Genomic DNA, 18675 nt, shown 5'->3' with positions numbered 1-18675 from the left:
AGTTCATCATTTTGGATGGAAATTTCCAAAATCACAAAAAATGGACAAAAACTTGTGTTTGGGAATCGTGTGCACTCCAACACACAAAGGGAATGAATGAATGAGCTCACGATGAAGTGGCGGTGCGGTGTGAATGAAAGAAAGGGTAGTGAGATAGTAAGAGAGTTCAGTTTAGTTCAGAGACAAGCAGCAAGCAGGGGTATCATTATTATTATTATATAATACTATAGTAGTAACAACATCAGCTCAGCTAGGCAGCAATATATACAACACAACCCAATCAAATAAACAATGAACAGGTTGATCTTGTCATCCCTCGCAGGACATAAGACCACTGCTGGTGCCTCTGCACACCAGATGGTTCGCTACTTCCACTCGTCTTCTCCTAACTTTGTAAGTTCATGTTGTCATTCAATGCATTCATGCGACATAGTGCATGATGATGAAGCAAGACAGGGTTCCGCGCGGAACATTCAATGAATGAGTGACTGACACTCTAACCTCGATCAATCAATCAATCAATCAATCAATCAATGATGTTAAATAAACAGATGTTCGAGAAGATATTGGTTGCTAATCGTGGAGAGATTGCATGCCGTGTATTCCGCACTTGTAAGAAGATGGGCATCAAGACTGTTGCCATTCACAGTGACGCAGACAAGTACTCAAAGTTTGTGCAGGAGGCTGATGAGGCAGTCTGTGTCGGCCCAGCACCAACCAGCAAGAGCTATCTGAACATCGAGGCCATCATTGAGGCCATCAAGAAGACTGGCGCACAAGCCGTTCACCCCGGCTACGGTTTCCTCTCGGAGAACAGTCACTTTGTCAAGGAGCTCGAGAAGATCGGCGTCACCTTCATTGGACCGGGCTCGTACGCCATGCACGCACTCGGCGACAAGATCGAGTCCAAGAAGATCGCCAAGGCGGCCGGCGTCAGCGTCATCCCAGGTTTCATCGGTGAGGTCGAGAGTCTGGACGAGGTCATCAGGATCGCCAACGAGATTGGCTACCCCGTCATGGTCAAGGCCAGCGCTGGTGGTGGTGGCAAGGGTATGAGAATCGCCTGGAACGACGAGGACGTCAAGATCGGATTCAGACTGTCCAAGCAGGAGGCCAAGTCATCGTTTGGTGATGACCGTATGTTGATCGAGAAGTACATCGACCGCGGCAGACACATTGAGATCCAGGTGCTGTCCGATGGTGACAACGCCCTCTACTTCCCCGAGCGTGAGTGCTCGATCCAGCGTCGTAACCAAAAGGTCATTGAGGAGGCGCCCTCGCCCTTCCTCGACGACGAGACCCGTAACGCCATGGGTCGCCAGGCCGCCGCACTGTGCAGGGCCGTCGGCTACAAGTCCGCCGGTACCGTGGAGTTCCTCGTCGACATGAAGAAGAACTTCTACTTCCTCGAGATGAACACTCGTCTCCAGGTGGAACATCCAATCACTGAGGAGATCACTGGCCAGGACCTCGTCGAGCACATGATCCGCATCGCCTACGGCGAGAAGCTCAAGCTGCAGCAACAGGAGGTCAAGATCAAGGGATGGGCCGTCGAGTCGCGTGTCTACGCCGAGGACCCATACCGCAACTTCTTGCCATCGATTGGCCGCATCAAGAAGTACATCAGACCCGAGGGACCCGGCGTCCGTATCGACGGAGGCATCCAAGAGGGAGGCGAGATCTCCACCTACTACGATCCACTCATCTCCAAGCTCATCACATACGGCGAGACGAGAAAGAGCGCCATCATCCGCATGAAGAAGGCGTTGGACGAGTACTTCATCAAGGGTGTCAACCACAACGTGCCCTTCCTGCGCGACGTCATGGAGAACGAGAAGTTCCTCTCTGGTGACTTCAGCACCAGCTTCATCCCCGAGGAGTACCCCGAGGGTTTCAAGGGCTACCACTTCACTCCAAAGCAGATTGAGCAGTTGGCCGTCTGTGCTACAGTTCTTCGCTTCATGGATCAATACAAGCTCCTTTCCAACAGCACAAACCAAGCTCGTGATACCCCAATCGAGACTGTAAGTACTCAATCAAGTTGGATGGCTGGCAATAATAGCTCACTCACTCACTCAACCATAATCAATCAATCAATCAATCAATCACTTTGATCATTGGACGACATCATACAGGACGAGTTCTTTGTCATCAGAGTTGGCAATGTTAGACATTTGTTGAGAGTTGAGGTTAAGAAGGATTCATTCGTTATTCAATTGGTCGACGAGGCTAGCGAGACGATTGTCAAGCAGTACGATATGGAGATCCAGGAGGATACACCAGAGATGCTCACACTCAAGATTGACGGCGGCGTGCACAGATTCCAGATTCACGGACGCTCCACACACGCCTACACCCTGCAGTTCCACGGCACCAAGACCGAGGTGATTGTGCGCACGCCCGAAGAGGACGAGCTGTACAAGTACATGCCCATCAAGAAGTCTGTCGACTCGTCCAACGCCCTGCTGTCGCCAATGCCAGGCGCCATCCTCTCGCTGGCCGTCAAGGAGGGCGACAAGGTTGTCCTGGGCCAGGAGTTGTGTGTCATCGAGGCCATGAAGATGCAGAACGTCTTGCGTGCTCCACGTGACTGCGAGATCAAGTCGATTAAGGTCAAGGCAGGCACGAACGTCGCTGTCGACGAGATCCTCATCGAGTTCAAGTAAACAACAATATCATCAAATTCTAAACTTCCACCATTTATGTTCATTCACATCACACACTCACAAGTGGATTCATTCCGTTCCATCAGTTCATCCATCCATAATTAATAAATCATATGATGATGATGATGTATTATCTATCACAATCTAAACAATGTAATACTAATTATCTCTATCACTCTAACATCACATGTTCCCCCACCTTTATGATTTGATTGACGAAGGGGTATCTTAGTGTGTGTTTGATCAAACACACACACAAAAAAAGGTCGGTTGACTGACTAAAGGATACCCCTTGAGGCTAACAATCACCTTAACTTACAACCACCATCCAAGTTCATTTAAATTGTCATCACTCTCTCTCATTCATTCAACTGAGTTATAGAACGTCGTCTACACCATCACTATCTGGGGAGGCCTTATCTTCATCTAAACAGATCACATGATGATAGTAATATTAATGAATGCTGTTGTTGTTGTAGTGTTGTAATATATTTGCAACTTCCCTTGTTCACGGTCATTTAATCTATCCTATTCATCTTCACTATTATTATTATATTAATAATATTTATAACAATCATGTCAATATTAAAGAGAATACCAGATATTAGTATTTTCCAGAAATTCAATATTATTATAGGATCATCAATATTTGTAACAATATTATTATTGTCAATTGCATTGTTTGGTAAGTTATCCATCAATCCTTGAAACGATCAAACATAACTAACCTGATTATATTTATAGTTCCTTGGGAATCATTCTTCTTGTATGATTTCGAGAATGAAGTATTAGTATATATTACAATATCAATGTTGGAAGTTAAGGCTGTATATGATAATGGTACTACAGTGTCAACTACAATGAAGGATATGGCATTATATCAAACAAGGAAGTTTGTGCTGGCACTAGAGATGTTATCATTGGCAATAATAGTATTGACTTTATTAAGTTTATTATCAATGTTTATATCAAGAGTTAATAACTTTAGACATCCAATATGTATATTTATCAACAAATACCTAAGTATCGTCACACTACTAGTATCACTTGCCGCAACATATTCAATCAATTGGTTCTCAAACCCTGTCTACAAAGTATGTCAATACTGGAATAGTCCCATCCACCCATCCATCCTCCCTCACTCACTAACTTACTCAATCAATCAATCAATCAATCAATCATCTTTACCAGGATTGTCATACACCTGAACCATTCACTACACAGTTTGGAGGCAAGTTCTGCGAGTATAGTAATGGTACGATGGATTATAATTATGCATCTGGTCCTTTGGGAGTTGGACCTTATAATTGGGGAACAGGTGAGGCTTGGGACTTGTTAAACAGTTCAATACCATTCATTTTGATAACTGGTATAGTAATGTACATGACAGAGAATCATCGAGACATCAAATAGAGTGTCAGTCTTCACAAAATACATGTAAATAAATACGAAATAAATGTATATCAAATCACAACCAAATACAACTTGCCTTTGTTTGCCTCTTCATTGCGTCCTTTCACCCCTTATTATCTCTTTCATTCATTCTTTGTTGTTAGTCTTGTGTTCAACTTGAAGAACACGAAAGTGTGAATCTCTGACTTGACACAGGTTTTCACACCTGGTTGTTGTTGAAGCCGACAACCAACCCCCAATCTGTTCATTCTTTCATTCAGATACATTATCACATTCACTTCACTTACTTATTCTATTTATATCTTTATATACTTATATATATATTTAACACAAATAAAGAAAGAGATGAAGAATGTTGCAAAGAAGACAATGAAAGGAGTAAAGAAGGGCGTCAAGAGCGTAAAGAATATCAAGCCTTCAAATTATAGTCCAATCAAAAGAGATAAGAATGGACAATTGCGAGTCTGTGGAGATACTCCAATGATTTGTCGTAGGTGTCAATCATATTAATAATACATCATGTTTGTAATGTTGTATGTTACTAACAACAATAATGACAACATAGTTAAATCATCATTGGTCATTATATTGTTATGGGGAGTCTTCCTTGGACTTGCCTTTGGCCTGTTCTATGCATTCAAGGATAGCGCACAATCACATACTATATTACCCAACAACAACAGCACCAACGCAACAACAGCACCAACAGCAGCACCAGCAAGTGACAGATAGAGACAATCAACAAATATTATCATCAAGGGTAGCGCCTCCACCATTTAAAATCATCCTCAAACCTTGGCATACAAGGTCACAACTCCACTTCTATTCACTGTATTTAACGATAGCGATAAATAGTATCATCAACAAACCAAGCCAATCAATCAAACAACGGACAACATCAATGACAGGTACAGGCCACAACATCTTTTGGACTTTGTTTAAATGAACCAACTTCATTGAAGTGTTGGCCACATCACTCTTATTCTTTATTACATTGTCATTCTAGTTGATTGATTGATTGATTGAATGATTGATTAACGTAGCTTGTATACGTTTGAACCTACCATCCTGACAGACTCCTCTTCTTCCAACTGTTTGAATGCCTCGCGGACATCATCGACGGTCACATGTTGGAATGATACCGATGACTTGCTGCTGTTGTGGGCACTGGCCATGAGCCTCTTGAAGAGCTGTTCGGGTGTGCCACTGCTCGGATCGCTGCTCTGGAACACATCAATGATGGCGTCCTTCACACGACCAATCTCCTCACGTGACGAGGCACTCCTGCCGGTCGTGATGAGGTCCATGTCGATGGTGCCTGTGTGTGGGTCGATGGCTGCCTGCTGAAGCGCCACCTTGACCAGTCTGATGGCCTCGGCAACGTCAACTGGTTCGACTTCGGGTGAGTATCTGATCTTGGCGTGTGCCTCGGCAATACGTATCAGCGACTCGAGCTGACGCGGCGTGGCGGTGATCGTCTTGCCACCGCCCCTCGCTCGCATCTCCAGGTAGCCGTTGACCAGCGACTCGACAGAGTCCTCACGGATCTTTGGATGTATCTTCTTGCGAGCGAATGCGATGTAGTCGGAAAGGAGGTCGTGTGGCATGTGCCACTCGGGGATCGGCTTCTCCGCCCAGAACAGTGAGACAATGTGGCGCGACAGATGGCGGTCGCTGCGCTCGTTGGGCTTGTCCAGCACGAGGTAGATGAGGTCGAAACGTGAGAGCAGCGTTGGCGGCAGCTGGAGGTTCTCGACGACCGACAGACGTGGATTGTACCTGCTCTCCTTGGGGTTGGCTGACGCCAGGATACTGGTACGGGCGTTCAGCGTACAGATGATGCCGGCCTTGGCAACGGACACTGTCTGCTGTTCCATGGCTTCGTGCAGGATGGAACGCGTGTGGTCCGACATCTTGTCAAACTCATCGATGCAGCACACACCCTGGTCGCTCAGCACGAGCGCGCCCGACTCGAGCACGGTCTCACGTGTGTCTGGATCGCGAGTAATGTACGCCGTCAGTCCGACGGCACTGCTGCCCTTACCACTAGTGTAGATACCACGGGGCGCGATCTTGTGTACGAATGAGAGCATCTGCGACTTGCTCGTACCGGGGTCACCGCATAGCAGGATGTTTATGTCGCCACGGATCCTGTTTCCACCCTCCTCCTGGAAGTTCTTGTTGGAGCCGCCAAACAACTGGCAGAGGATACCCTTCTTGATGTCCTCCAGCTCCCAGATGCTGGGTGCAAGCGATCGCGTCACCAAGTCGTAAATATCGCTGCGCTGTGACAGCTCCTTCAACTCCTTCTCTCGCTCCAACGTTATCTCCACGTCGTCCAAGCTCTCCATAAGCTGCAGGTTGCTCTCCACCGATCCGTTTCCTCCCTCATCATTCCTAACCTTCTCTATCTTCTTGATGTGTACTACATCGATGTCTAGGGTAGTAGTGTGTTGGTTAGTAAGGGATGGTTCCAGGATGGGTCGTCACAACTTCACTTACATGTCTTGTAAATGGCGCGAAGGTATTGAGTTGTTGCGCTGGACTTTGATGGATTGGCCTTGAAGACTCCGGTGATCTCAACGCGGTCGCCTGGCTTGCCAATGTCAATGAGCTCAGAGTGGATGAACATGGAGACGGTGTGTGGCGTCTCACCCTCGGGTATGGCATCGGGCGTCTCTTGCAACTTGACAAATTGTTTCTCGCCAAACGTACATCGGTTGTGCACCAGCTTCATCGAGGCCTTGGCCTTGCATGATGTGTTGGTGCAGGTTGCAGGCTCGATCACCTTTTGCTTGACCACATCAGACTCGGCGCACGCGCCACAGTTTGAGCACTGGAAGAAACAGCGCACCAGTGTGGGGATGATGGCGCTGGTACGAATGATCAGGCCGCGGATGGCAATGATCTGGTCGATATCCGACGGGTTGAGCTGACGCATTGGGCGCACCTGATCCAGATTGAATGGATGCAGCTCGATGGGCAGACGCGAATCGCCAGAGTCTTCCATGTCGTCATCGGGGTACATCTCTTGGTAGATGGCGTTGATCTCCTGGTCGAGCAATGGTATCAGCTCGTTTGGATAGCGTATCCACAGTCCATGCAGCTCCTTATCAAACTCGACCAGGTACCTGAAGTTGATGTTGAGATGTCTGCCACGGCGCACATGCAGCTGTTCAAGCAGGTTGAGATACAATGATTGATGTTGGTATGGGCCATGACCATTGCCATTCATGTCTTGGTCTTTGTCCTGCTCGTCTTCTGCCTCTTCATCGTCGTCGCGTGGCTCGACATCGTCTTCATCAATGTCGTCGGCTCTTGGACGTCTCTTCAATCTGAAGTTGTGTATAAAGTTCCTGAACTTTGTTTGTACGTCTTGGACCTTGGTTCGGGTGCCCCAAATATAGACTCCCGTCTCTTCAGGTATATGTATATGGTACTTGACTGGATCATTGTTCTTATATTCATCGTCTGATTTGTTCTCATCTCCATCATCGCCTCCATCATCACCACCACCATCGTCGTCGCCTCCATCATCTGGATGGTCCTCGTCCTCATCCTTGTCCTTGTCTTCGTCCTCGTCCTTGTTCTTGTCTTTATCTATGTCCAAGTCTTTGTCATCAATGTCCTTTCTTTGACGTTTCTTGTCTTTGCGATTGACCAAGTCTTTTTCTTTTTGTCGTTTCTTGTCACCTCCAGTATCAGTGTTTCTCGTGTCCAAGAATGCTATTCTTGACATCTTGGATGCTGGTGCTGGTACTGTTGCTTTAGCAGTTGACTTCTTGGAAGTCTTGCCATTGTTATTATTGTTATTGTTGTTGTTATTGTCATTATCACTTTCTACATTATCACTATCATCGAATGGGTCCATCATAATACTTGATTGTTAATCAATCCCTATGTACGTATATATCTATATCTATATCTTTGTATCTGAATGCAATCAATCAAACATTCGATATGAACTCAAACACCGCATTAGTTTGAAAATTTGAAAAAAGGAGGGAAAACACTTCCATAAATAAGGTTAGAGCGAGGGTTGGGGAGACACCAAGTAGTTCTCATAGATTGTTTTATTATATTATATTACATAAGTTAATTCTTCCTTTGTTTGATGGGGAGTCACTAGGAAAGTATTTGACCAACACTCCTCCTATTATAAATATATACGTATTATGTATTGGTAATAGATTAGTTTATGGTGGATACCATGATCCACATCCATCGTCTGACATAGTGTCACACCTACATACATAGTTTAATCGATTAAATAATATGCGTGACGCTTCGAAACTCAACTAACAATGTGACAAACCCAGTTAGTGAGTGATCAGAGTATTCACCTCATCCGTCAACTCTTCATTCTTTCAACCAATCAAACACATTAATGTTCACACTCTCACACTGACAATCTAACATGCTGTCAATCACTCCCACAGTTGTGATCACAATCACCCCTCACACACACACAATCAATCAATCAAACAAATAATCACACAACTTCAACTTCCATTGTTTGCTCCACCACAACATCGTGTAAATATAAGATCCCTAATAGATTGTAATTCAATCATTTCACAAGTTGTATATACACATATGAACTATTGTCAGTTTGTAGACTTACTCGATACACTCCTCCATCAACTCTCGGTTCCACTTACATTCCACCAACAGTACCAATCATCCCAACAACAAACTAAGCATTATAATCTCCATCCAAACCTCATCTTCATTGTATATATGTTATATTACTCCTTCACAATTAATTGAATCAATCCAAAATTACTATTAATATTATTATTATTATCTGGACTCAACTCAATTAACATTCAATCAATCATTCAAAATATATTCCATGATATCTACAAACTATAATCAACCATCATTGTATATATCATCAGCTCCAATATGTTCGCGTCGTATAAATATAGTCCCTAAACAACATCAATCAACTTCCGGAAATGTTGGAATCCCATCCAACAATAACAATAACGACAATAATGAAAAGGAATTTATCGATATAATCCAGTCGCTTCCATCTAGAAGATACCCATATCTCTCAACCTACTTAAACAACTCTCGGGACCTACTTGTAAAGAAAATATGTAAATGGTCCCAGTTGGATGGCCATCAAGTTCCCTCCTACGGGACCTCGCCAGGAAGTTCCAGCCACAACAGCCCGACTCGCAACACCATTGACTTGCTCCCAGCGGAACAAATGTCTTGTGTCGTAAAAGAAATTCTAGAGATGATACTTCAGTGGATGATCGAAGAATTGAATGTCCCCGCCGACTATATATACAGAGCAACATACCTTGCCGACAAGTATGTCAAACAAGTTGGCAGTGTAAAGCAGAGCCAACTATTATGGGTGATGCTTATAAGTTGTTTGATCACGATCAAGGTGCAATCGGACCATAAGAGCGTCCGTATGCATCAAGTTGCCAAACGATTCCATACCAGTGGCGAGATGCTCTTGCGAATGGAGTTACAATTCCTAAACATCATTGGATACTCTGTCAATGTTGAAGAGCAGACCATCAATGCATTCCTCACCGGTCTCTTTCTCGAGTTTCAGTGTAGCGTAACAGATCGTACACAATCAATAATACAAAGTATATGTAGGCAACAACAACAACAACAACAAATATTACTACAACAACAACAATTACAACAACAACATAATGTAAATAAATAAATAATTAATTTAATGTTGTATTTACTTGTACAGGTTGTTGCTGATGTTGGGTAGAATCGATTCGATGGCATTCATGATAAAATTGTGGTGATGAACGAAGATCTAAAAAGCCAAATTTGGCACATTTACATTTATTGACTTGCTTTGCTTGTTGTTGTCGACCAGAAAAGTGGTGTGTATGTGTATGCTTATGTGTTTTTGGATAAAGCACAGCAGAGCCTGGGTTTTAACATCACCTCAATCTACACATTCAATCATTCATTCTATCTCTCCTTTAAACACAACATATATATTTATAATTATCAAATATTTGATAAATATATTATACTTTTAAATATAATTATAAATATATAAAACAGATAAATATTTATGACATGAGCAATAATAATAATATTAATCGATCATCATCCGGAGGTGGAGGAGGAGGAGAAGGAAGTGGATCATATTCATTTGGACATTTTGGATCATCATCATCATCGACTTCATCACAAACTTCATCAACTTCGTCTTTATCTTCTTCCTCGTCTTCGTCTGCGAACAACAACAATTCGACAATAATTTTACCAAAGCCAGTGTCAACACCGATCTCTGCCTCGAGTTCGAGCTCTGCCCCAAAGGTAGCAACTTCCCCACTGCCATCAAATTACAGGCCAGGATCATCTACATCACCTCCTATATCGACATCACAATCAAATATTCCTTCATCTTCATCAACGGGATTGAACAACAGCAACTTAAATATTAGAACATCATCTTCTACGATATCCACATCACAACCTATATCATCATTACGTTCGTCCAACTCTTCATTGCCGCCCCATTCGTCATCCGCATCGCACAACACATCTCCTCCAACTTCATCATCATCATCATCATCGACATCAAGTGATATTCGTTCATCTTCAACAGGCATTCGCACATCATCTTCTTATGTATCGACATCAAATCAAGCATCACAGCCAACGACTGCACTTCGAACATCAGGATCGTCGTCGTCCTTCACATCACAAACAACGACACCTCTGCGAACGTCAGGTTCTTCCGTGACACCACAGCCAACAACGACACATCAAACATCACAGCCAACGACTTCACTACGAACTTCAAGCTCATCGTCGTCAGTTTCAAATGAACGAACAGGAACCTCGACGTCTGACTTTGGGACATTGCCGACGTATCCACAGCCACAACAGCAACAGCAACAGCAACCACAGCAACAGCCACAGCAACAGCAACCACAACAACAGCAACCTCAACCTCAACTTCTGCAGGCAAATCAACCACCACCAGTTCAATCCCAACTTGAGGCATTGATGTATATCGATGCACATGGACGTAGGAGGTTTCCCAACTTTGCTCTGATGTCACTGGAGATGCGAACATTCCTGGCACCATCGGTCCAGTCATTCATTCGCAATGAGATTGCTCGTGTGTTTAGTGGACGAGTGATCAGTCCAGCCAAGATGGAGGAGTTCACAGTCCTTGTTGTCAATGGTGTGATTGCTGACATGGAGTCAGTGCTCACTTACATTCAACTCCAGACTCACGATCAGCCTCAGCCTCAACCGACTCAACAACCACCTCAACAGCCGCCACAACAGCCACTATCTCAGTCACAACAGCCGCTACCTCATCCACAGCAACCACTATCACAGTCACAACAGGTACCACATCAACAACAGCAGCCACAACAGCATCCACAACCACAGCCACAACCACAGCCACAGCCCCAGCAACAGCCACAACAACCACCCGCACAACAACCTCAGAAACAACCATCACCATCACCTACACAATCACAAACACAATCACAGGCACCTCAACAGCGAGAAACACATCATCCACAGAATCAACAGGACAGACCATCTCAGTACCAGCAGCAGCAGCATCAGCAACAATCAAGACATGAAGACGATCAACCTCCACATTACATGGTCGACAAGATAAGGATGTCGATTGTGCTCACGCCAAGACATCCTCCACATCTCAAAAAGACACTGAACGAATTCGAGGATAAGTATCTCTCGGCAAGGCTCAATGAAAGACAGCTCATCCAATTGTTCATTAAGGGTCTCAAGCACCCTAATCAAATCGAGAAGGTCGCTCGCCAATACCCCAATGGAAGGCTACCCCACACTTGGGCAGACTTTAAGGATTGCATCTACAAAGCATTCGACAAGGGCAATGGCCCCGACTACCAACCAGCTCTCAACCTCGTGAAGCTCTGCGCGCCTGGCCTTAACAAGCCGACGGAAGAGTACAACACATTGTTTCTTGACACGGTACGCGACAACGGCTTGGAGATTAGCGCATTTGTCTGCCGCCTCTACGTCCAATCGCTGAGGAGCGAAATCAGGCTCGACCCACAGATAGCGGCGGCAGGACGCGAGTGCTCAGACTACACGGCCCGCCTCAAGAACCTAATGAGGCGTGGACTGGAAATACATAACGCACGCAAACGAGAAAGGGATGTCGGACCAGTTCACAACGATGTCCGTGAACGTGAGCGTGAGCGCGACCGTGAACGTGATCGTGATCATGATCGTGAGCGTGATCGTGAGCGTGACCGTGATCGTGATCGTGATCGCGAGCGTGATTTCGATCGTATGCCAAACAGAAGCAGCAACAGTAACAGCAACAACACTGCTGACAGTCATAAGCGTATGAAGTCCTATTATAAGCCACCAGAAAAGCACACTGTTTGCTGGAATTGTGGAAGTGGTGACCATCGTGACAACGATTGTCCAACATTGAACAAAAGGCAATCAAACCTTTCCTCATCCTCATCCTCATCTAACAATACATATCAGGGTGGCAGTGGAAGTGGCAGTGGCAGTGGCTTTGGCAATAACAGTGGAACATACTCGAATGATCATCATCCATCCAGGTTAACATCATCTTCATCATCGAATTACAATGGAGCAGGCAACAACATCTTCCACAACAACAACAACAATCATAATAACTATCACAATGGTTTCGATGTGATACCTACGAATCCGACCCCGACAACTGGACATCATTACAACAGCAGTGGGTATCATTGAGTCCTCACGATCATCCAGCATTATAAAACATTGAACGAACAAACACGCCCATTCCTTTATCCTCCATGATCAAGATCGTTTCATTGAGTTGTTGAATTGAATGTCCAAGTTACGAAACGTCCCAATATAGACATGTGTCCGCTGATGATCACCCATTGATGAGTCTAACTATTATTCGAAAAAACCTTTGACAAGACATCAAATGATTTGGCCCGATAACAACTATTGAGTGGCTTTGGGACCAACCCAAGGCATCCTTTGATTGAAATGAATGGACCCGAGGTGTTTGTTGAATGATGGGAAGAAGGAAAGAAGGAAGTAGCTGCAGGCCTCATCAATTCATTCATTAATCCAACTTATAACTTTCAATCAATCATGTACTCAATACGGAAGTTGTCAATATTGTCAACACTTATATTACTGAGTGTGTTTGGCCACACCTCAGCTCAACGACCAGGTAAGTATTACCCTAGAGTATAATGTCCTGGCTTATACTAACTCACAATTACGCAATCATTAGAATCATACACAATTGATGCAGCCATTTTTGATCACTTGCCATCAAAGAACAACAACTTTGAACCAGATTTAGCTCAATCTCAGGGTATAACACCATTCTTGATCAAGACTACTTTGGACCCAAAGTTGGGAGTACCCGAGCTTAACGGTACTAGTGACACATACACAAAGGCAAGGATCACCAGCCCGGACCTCTTCCCATTCTTCTTCTCCTACAATCCAAACATCAACAAGTTCATACCCTACACGCTCAACTTCACCCTGGCCACCAATGGCTCTATTACAGGCATGTATAATATGACCAAGGACCCCTTCTTCCCGATCAACTACCTTGGTTGGGACACGGACCCCATCAACAGACTCTACAAGGACGACATGGCGAAATATCAGAACTTCCACTTCTGTATAAAGTTGCAATCATTCTTCACCTACATTGGCGTGGAGGAGCTGACCGTCACTTCTGACGACGACCTCTGGGTGTTCATCAATGGCAAGTTAGTCATTGACCTAGGTGGCCTACACGCCACTGCCAAGGGCTCGCTCAAGCTGTCCTCACTCAATCTAACCAAAGTATGATTGATTGATTGAGCCAATCCCTTTCCAGGCATCGACTGACATAACACACTCTTTATAGGGTAACACGTATAGCTTTGACTTATTCCATTGTGAAAGACATACTGCATCCTCTTCAATGTCGATCATAACAAACATGGAGATTAGATGTTTTGCAAAGGATTATTGTGGAGTTTGTAATGGTGATGGATCGAGTTGTTGTGTGGCCGGTCCAGGTGGCGAGTGTGACGACCATGATTCATGCACAATCGATGCATGTCCAACCTACAACACACCAGGTGCCAACATCACCAACTTCAAGGACTACTGCACACATTCAAAGTTCTCATGCGCCAACCAGACTGCAGCAGACCCTTGTTATAATTGGGCATGTGATGGATCAAAGTGCGTGGTGGACAGCGCCAAGACATGTCCATCAATCAGTTGCCAGGTTGTTGACAAGTGTGACGCCAAAGAGGGTGGATGTCTTTACAAGCCACTGTGCACCGCACCAGATGCATGCACAATCACCAAATGTAACGCAGCCAATCAGACATGTGAGAGCACCCCCCTGGACTGCTCCGGAACCAATCCCAACAAATGCATGGACTACTCCTGCGACAAGAAGTTAGGATGTGTGATCACGGCCAAGAACTGTGAGCCTCAAAAGCCAGAAGACTGCACAACATACTCATGCGATCGCGACATTGGATGCTTCCCAATATATCTCAACACTACAGAATGTGCTTGCTGCGATCCAACCAAGACACCAAACTGCATGTCAGCCAAGTGTGACGAGGACTCTGGCAAGTGCATCTACGCTGACTTGATCATCGATGATGGTGACATATGCACTGATGAGGAGTGTGATCACAGTACAGGTGTGATAACATACACTCCCAAGAAGTGTCTTGGATGTCAGGCATGCCGAGCTTCAGCCGATGGCAAGTGCGTGGACATTGACTCCAATTGCAATGAAGGTCTGTGTTCCATTGGCAAGTGCACCAAGGGTCAGTGCTCATTCACTCCAAACAAGTGTGATGATGGTAACCCTTGCACAGATGATACATGCGATCCAGTGGCTGGATGCCAGCACCGCAACACATCATGTCCGGACAAGGGACTATGTCAAGTTGGCGTGTGTAACTCAACCCTTGGAGGATGTAGCTATTCCAACAGGCTATGCGCTGCTCCAAGCAACTTCTGCAATGACACAATGTGTGATGCTCAGCTGGGTTGCATCCAGTTTGCCAAACAATGTGTACCTCCCAATCCACAATGTCAACAGGGAGTATGCAACCCAACCAAACAGGTCTGTGAGTATCATAACATCGACCCACTGCCCACTGGATGTACGCCATCCAACACAACATCGTCGACAACAACAGGAGTGACTACGTCCAGTTCGAGTACCATAGTTCAATCACAATTGTTTGTATTTATTAATATTATTATTATTGTAATATTTTTAATTAATTAATGAATTAATAAATATAACTTATTTATTTCAGAAATGATCGATTGATGGTGGGATGATTCCAATCAACACATCTTGATCAATGTGTGCAAATCTAACTCCCCCACAAAGTTACCCCAAATATAACCTCGTTCATTCATTGAATGAAAACGATGTAGTGACTACATCCAAACGTCGCACGCACGGTTCAAGACAAGTCTATGGTTAATCAAGAACATTGATCATAGATATACTCTTTTTGTACAAATAAACAGATATATGTATACTTATAACTTACAACTTTAACATAACAATAATGGTTAATCATAGTTCATTCTTCATTATATTGGTATTCCTGGTCTTTAAATGTTCGGGACAAACACTTCCATGTGAGTCATCCATCTATCAAGTGTCCTCCCACTCATCGACCACCCCTCCTTTGTACTGACTTCGGATCAATCAATCAATCAATCAATTAGCATCTTATAGAGTAGCAGTGACGATATTTGATCATTTGCCCTCAAAGAATGCAAATTTCCAACCGAACTGTGGAGGTGGTTTGACAACTGGACTTGTTAAACAGAAACTAAACGCTACACTTGGTATACCAGAGGCAGGTCCAGCCAATCCTGCTACAGGTTGCATTGGAGTACCAGCTCTGTTCCCAACATTCTTTGCCGAGACGCCCAACATCAATGTGGCCATTCCCTACAACCTGACATTCAACCTATCTGGTAAAACCTACAGCTCAGGCGCACCAAACGACTACTTCCCAATCAACTTCCAAGGATGGGATACCGATCCTGCCAACAGGATCTACAACGACTCCACAGGTCACTATCAGAACTTCCACTTCTGCATCAAACTACATACTCATTTCACATTCCAAGTAAGTCGAATGTTTGATTGATTGAGCGATTGAGAGTGATTGATTGACTGACAGGTAATTTTATATTTTAGGGAGGCGAATCCCTCACGGTCACATCTGATGACGACCTTTGGTTGTATGTTAACAACACATTAGTATTGGACATTGGTGGAATACACACAGCCACTACAGGTGTTACTCCAGTCCTTGGAACATACTTAAACCTTACAAAAGTAAGTGTGGATTGATTTATTGATTGATTGAATAATGGAATGTTTGAATGATTAACTGACTCCATTATAGGGAGCAACTTATCCAATTGATTTATTCAAATGTGAGAGACAGACAGATAGCTCAGCATTCCAGATATCCTCCAACTTTGTATTGGAATGTTTGATGGACTATTGTGGAGTGTGTAATGGAAATGGATCAACATGTTGTCCAATGAACAACATTACCGCTGGTGTGTGTAATGATAATGACCTGTGCACCATCGATTCATGTCCACCGCTCAACACTCCAGGTGTCAACTCGACCAACTTGAAGGAATATTGTATACATAGAAAGATCAGCTGTGACAACGAGACTGCATCAGATCGCTGCTACAACTGGTCGTGTAAAGGTGGTGCTTGTGCCAAGGACACAGCCAAGACATGTCCACCAATCAATTGTAAGATTGTGGATAGGTGTGATAGCCAGCTTGGTTGCCTATATCTTAATGATACGGGATGTGTACCATCGGCTTCGACCAGAGTTCATCATGGATATATCGATTCAATTTATCTCATGATGATGATATTGTTCATTACCATAATAAGTCGTGGATATTAATTAAATGTAGTTTGTGGTTCCATGGAACATTCCCCCTCATCACGTGAGCGTTACGACCATTCGCAATTTGGTGATGGTCCACCAAAACCGCGTCTACAAGGGGGGTACTCTTCCCTTTCAAAGGACCTTCAACTATGTAGTTTAGGTCACAAACTTTAAAGATATATTGATCATGTTAATATTTGTATAAACTACTCTCATATCAAGATAATCAAATGATGACTTGTAGGTGTACAATCATGACCTTTGTGGCCATTTTACTTTGGACCATAACTACACTTGACTCTGTTCAAGCACTAAGATGTATGTGATCACAATCAATCAAGCTATAATCACTCACACTGACCCCAACTGTCGGAACTATTCCAATCAATTAATGTAATATAGCATCTTATAATGTCGCTACAACTGTATTTGATCACCTTCCTTCTTTGAATAACAACTTCCAACCACCTTGTGTTGATGGACAGACGAATTTGGTCAAGCAATCGCTCAATGCCACATTGGGTATACCAGAACTTGGATTAGCTCCCCCAGGAATAGGATGCATTACCAATACAAGCCTGTTTCCAACATTCTTTGCATCAGCTCCCAACATCAATATGGTCGTACCCTACAATCTAACATTCTATCTTGTCAACTCAACCAACAACGATGGTAACTACACTGCTGGAACAATAGCAGGATTCTTCCCAATCAACTACAAAGGATGGGATACCAACCCTGCCAACAGGATCTACAATGATTCTGCCAACGACTACCAGAACTTCCACTACTGTCTCAAACTACATACTTCATTCATATTCAATGTATGTTTGATCATTTGATTGATTGATTGGATAGCACGGCGTGGCACCAGCACTAACTGACCAGTGCACACCCAAACTCTAAAGGGAGGCGAATACTTTAGTGTTACATCTACTGATGATTTCTGGATGTATGTCAACAATTCTCTGGTAATCGATAATGGAGGTACACATTCTAGCAGCTTTCGAACAATGCCTAATCTTGGAACATCCTTAAATCTTACAAAGGTATGTAGGGTGTCCACCATGGTCATTCAAGACCTAATCTGTCAACTAACTAAGTAACAAACAACAGGGTAATGCTTACCCATTAGACATTTTCAAATGTAATAGAAAAGTTGGTATATCAGCATTCCTCATCATGACTGATATCACTATGGATTGTACAGTCGACTATTGTGGTGTGTGTAATGGTAATGGATCAACCTGCTGCTCAGCATCAGCTGGTGGACAGTGTAATGACAATGATCAGTGCACCATCGATTCATGCCCACCTCTCAACACTCCAGGAGTGAACACAACCAACTGGAAAGAACATTGTATTCATACAAAGATCACTTGTGACAATCAAACTGCATCGGATCGTTGCTACAACTGGGCATGTCAAGGTGGTACGTGTGCCAAAGACACCGCCAAGACCTGTCCACCAATCAAATGCAAGATTGTTGACAAATGTGATCCAGACCTCGGCTGTCAATATCTAGATGATGTTGGATGTCCACCATCAGGAGCAGTCACTGTAAATCATTATGGATATCGGTTGATCAACTACATGTATCTTATTTTGTTTGTGATAGTACTCTTGTACCAATTTTAGTA

The 18675-nt window shown here is 44.0% G+C and overlaps 7 protein-coding genes across 7 annotated transcripts; 5 read left to right on the top strand and 2 right to left on the bottom strand.

The window, feature by feature from the left end:
- Window positions 1-291: 291 nt before the first annotated feature.
- Window positions 292-2666, top strand: SAMD00019534_005970 (hypothetical protein; the record flags this gene model as incomplete). The annotated part of the gene is made up of 3 exons (XM_012904030.1): window positions 292-393; window positions 552-2024; window positions 2136-2666. 3 exons carry the CDS (start codon window positions 292-294, stop codon window positions 2664-2666), a joined length of 2106 nt encoding a protein of 701 aa, XP_012759484.1.
- Window positions 2667-4710: 2044 nt separating this feature from the next.
- SAMD00019534_005960 (hypothetical protein) lies at window positions 4711-5022 on the top strand (the record flags this gene model as incomplete). The annotated part of the gene is made up of 1 exon (XM_012904029.1): window positions 4711-5022. A coding segment is annotated over one exon (312 nt), but the record flags the coding sequence as incomplete, so codon positions are not given.
- Window positions 4902-7953, bottom strand: SAMD00019534_005950 (hypothetical protein; the record flags this gene model as incomplete). Its single annotated transcript, XM_012904028.1, has 3 exons — window positions 4902-5081; window positions 5144-6516; window positions 6582-7953. The coding sequence occupies 3 exons, from the start codon at window positions 7951-7953 to the stop codon at window positions 4902-4904; spliced, it is 2925 nt and encodes a 974-aa protein (XP_012759482.1).
- A 1110-nt stretch (window positions 7954-9063) lies between these two features.
- On the top strand, window positions 9064-9771 carry SAMD00019534_005940 (hypothetical protein; the record flags this gene model as incomplete). Its single annotated transcript, XM_012904027.1, has 2 exons — window positions 9064-9197; window positions 9228-9771. Coding segments are annotated over 2 exons (678 nt in total), but the record flags the coding sequence as incomplete, so codon positions are not given.
- A 1005-nt stretch (window positions 9772-10776) lies between these two features.
- Window positions 10777-11088, bottom strand: SAMD00019534_005930 (hypothetical protein; the record flags this gene model as incomplete). Its single annotated transcript, XM_012904026.1, has 1 exon — window positions 10777-11088. The coding sequence occupies one exon, from the start codon at window positions 11086-11088 to the stop codon at window positions 10777-10779; it is 312 nt and encodes a 103-aa protein (XP_012759480.1).
- A 50-nt stretch (window positions 11089-11138) lies between these two features.
- On the top strand, window positions 11139-12824 carry SAMD00019534_005920 (hypothetical protein; the record flags this gene model as incomplete). The annotated part of the gene is made up of 1 exon (XM_012904025.1): window positions 11139-12824. The coding sequence occupies one exon, from the start codon at window positions 11139-11141 to the stop codon at window positions 12822-12824; it is 1686 nt and encodes a 561-aa protein (XP_012759479.1).
- A 375-nt stretch (window positions 12825-13199) lies between these two features.
- On the top strand, window positions 13200-18673 carry SAMD00019534_005910 (hypothetical protein; the record flags this gene model as incomplete). The annotated part of the gene is made up of 10 exons (XM_012904024.1): window positions 13200-13281; window positions 13345-13913; window positions 13978-15247; window positions 15831-16240; window positions 16312-16452; window positions 16523-16889; window positions 17258-17353; window positions 17438-17859; window positions 17944-18084; window positions 18152-18673. 10 exons carry the CDS (start codon window positions 13200-13202, stop codon window positions 18671-18673), a joined length of 4020 nt encoding a protein of 1339 aa, XP_012759478.1.
- Window positions 18674-18675: the final 2 nt, after the last annotated feature.

Source organism: Acytostelium subglobosum (assembly GCF_000787575.1).
Source record: "Acytostelium subglobosum LB1 DNA, scaffold: scaffold1, whole genome shotgun sequence".
Lineage (NCBI taxonomy): Eukaryota > Evosea > Eumycetozoa > Acytosteliales > Acytosteliaceae > Acytostelium > Acytostelium subglobosum.
Note: the sequence above shows the minus strand (reverse complement) of the source record. Positions and strands in the feature narration are given on the sequence as shown.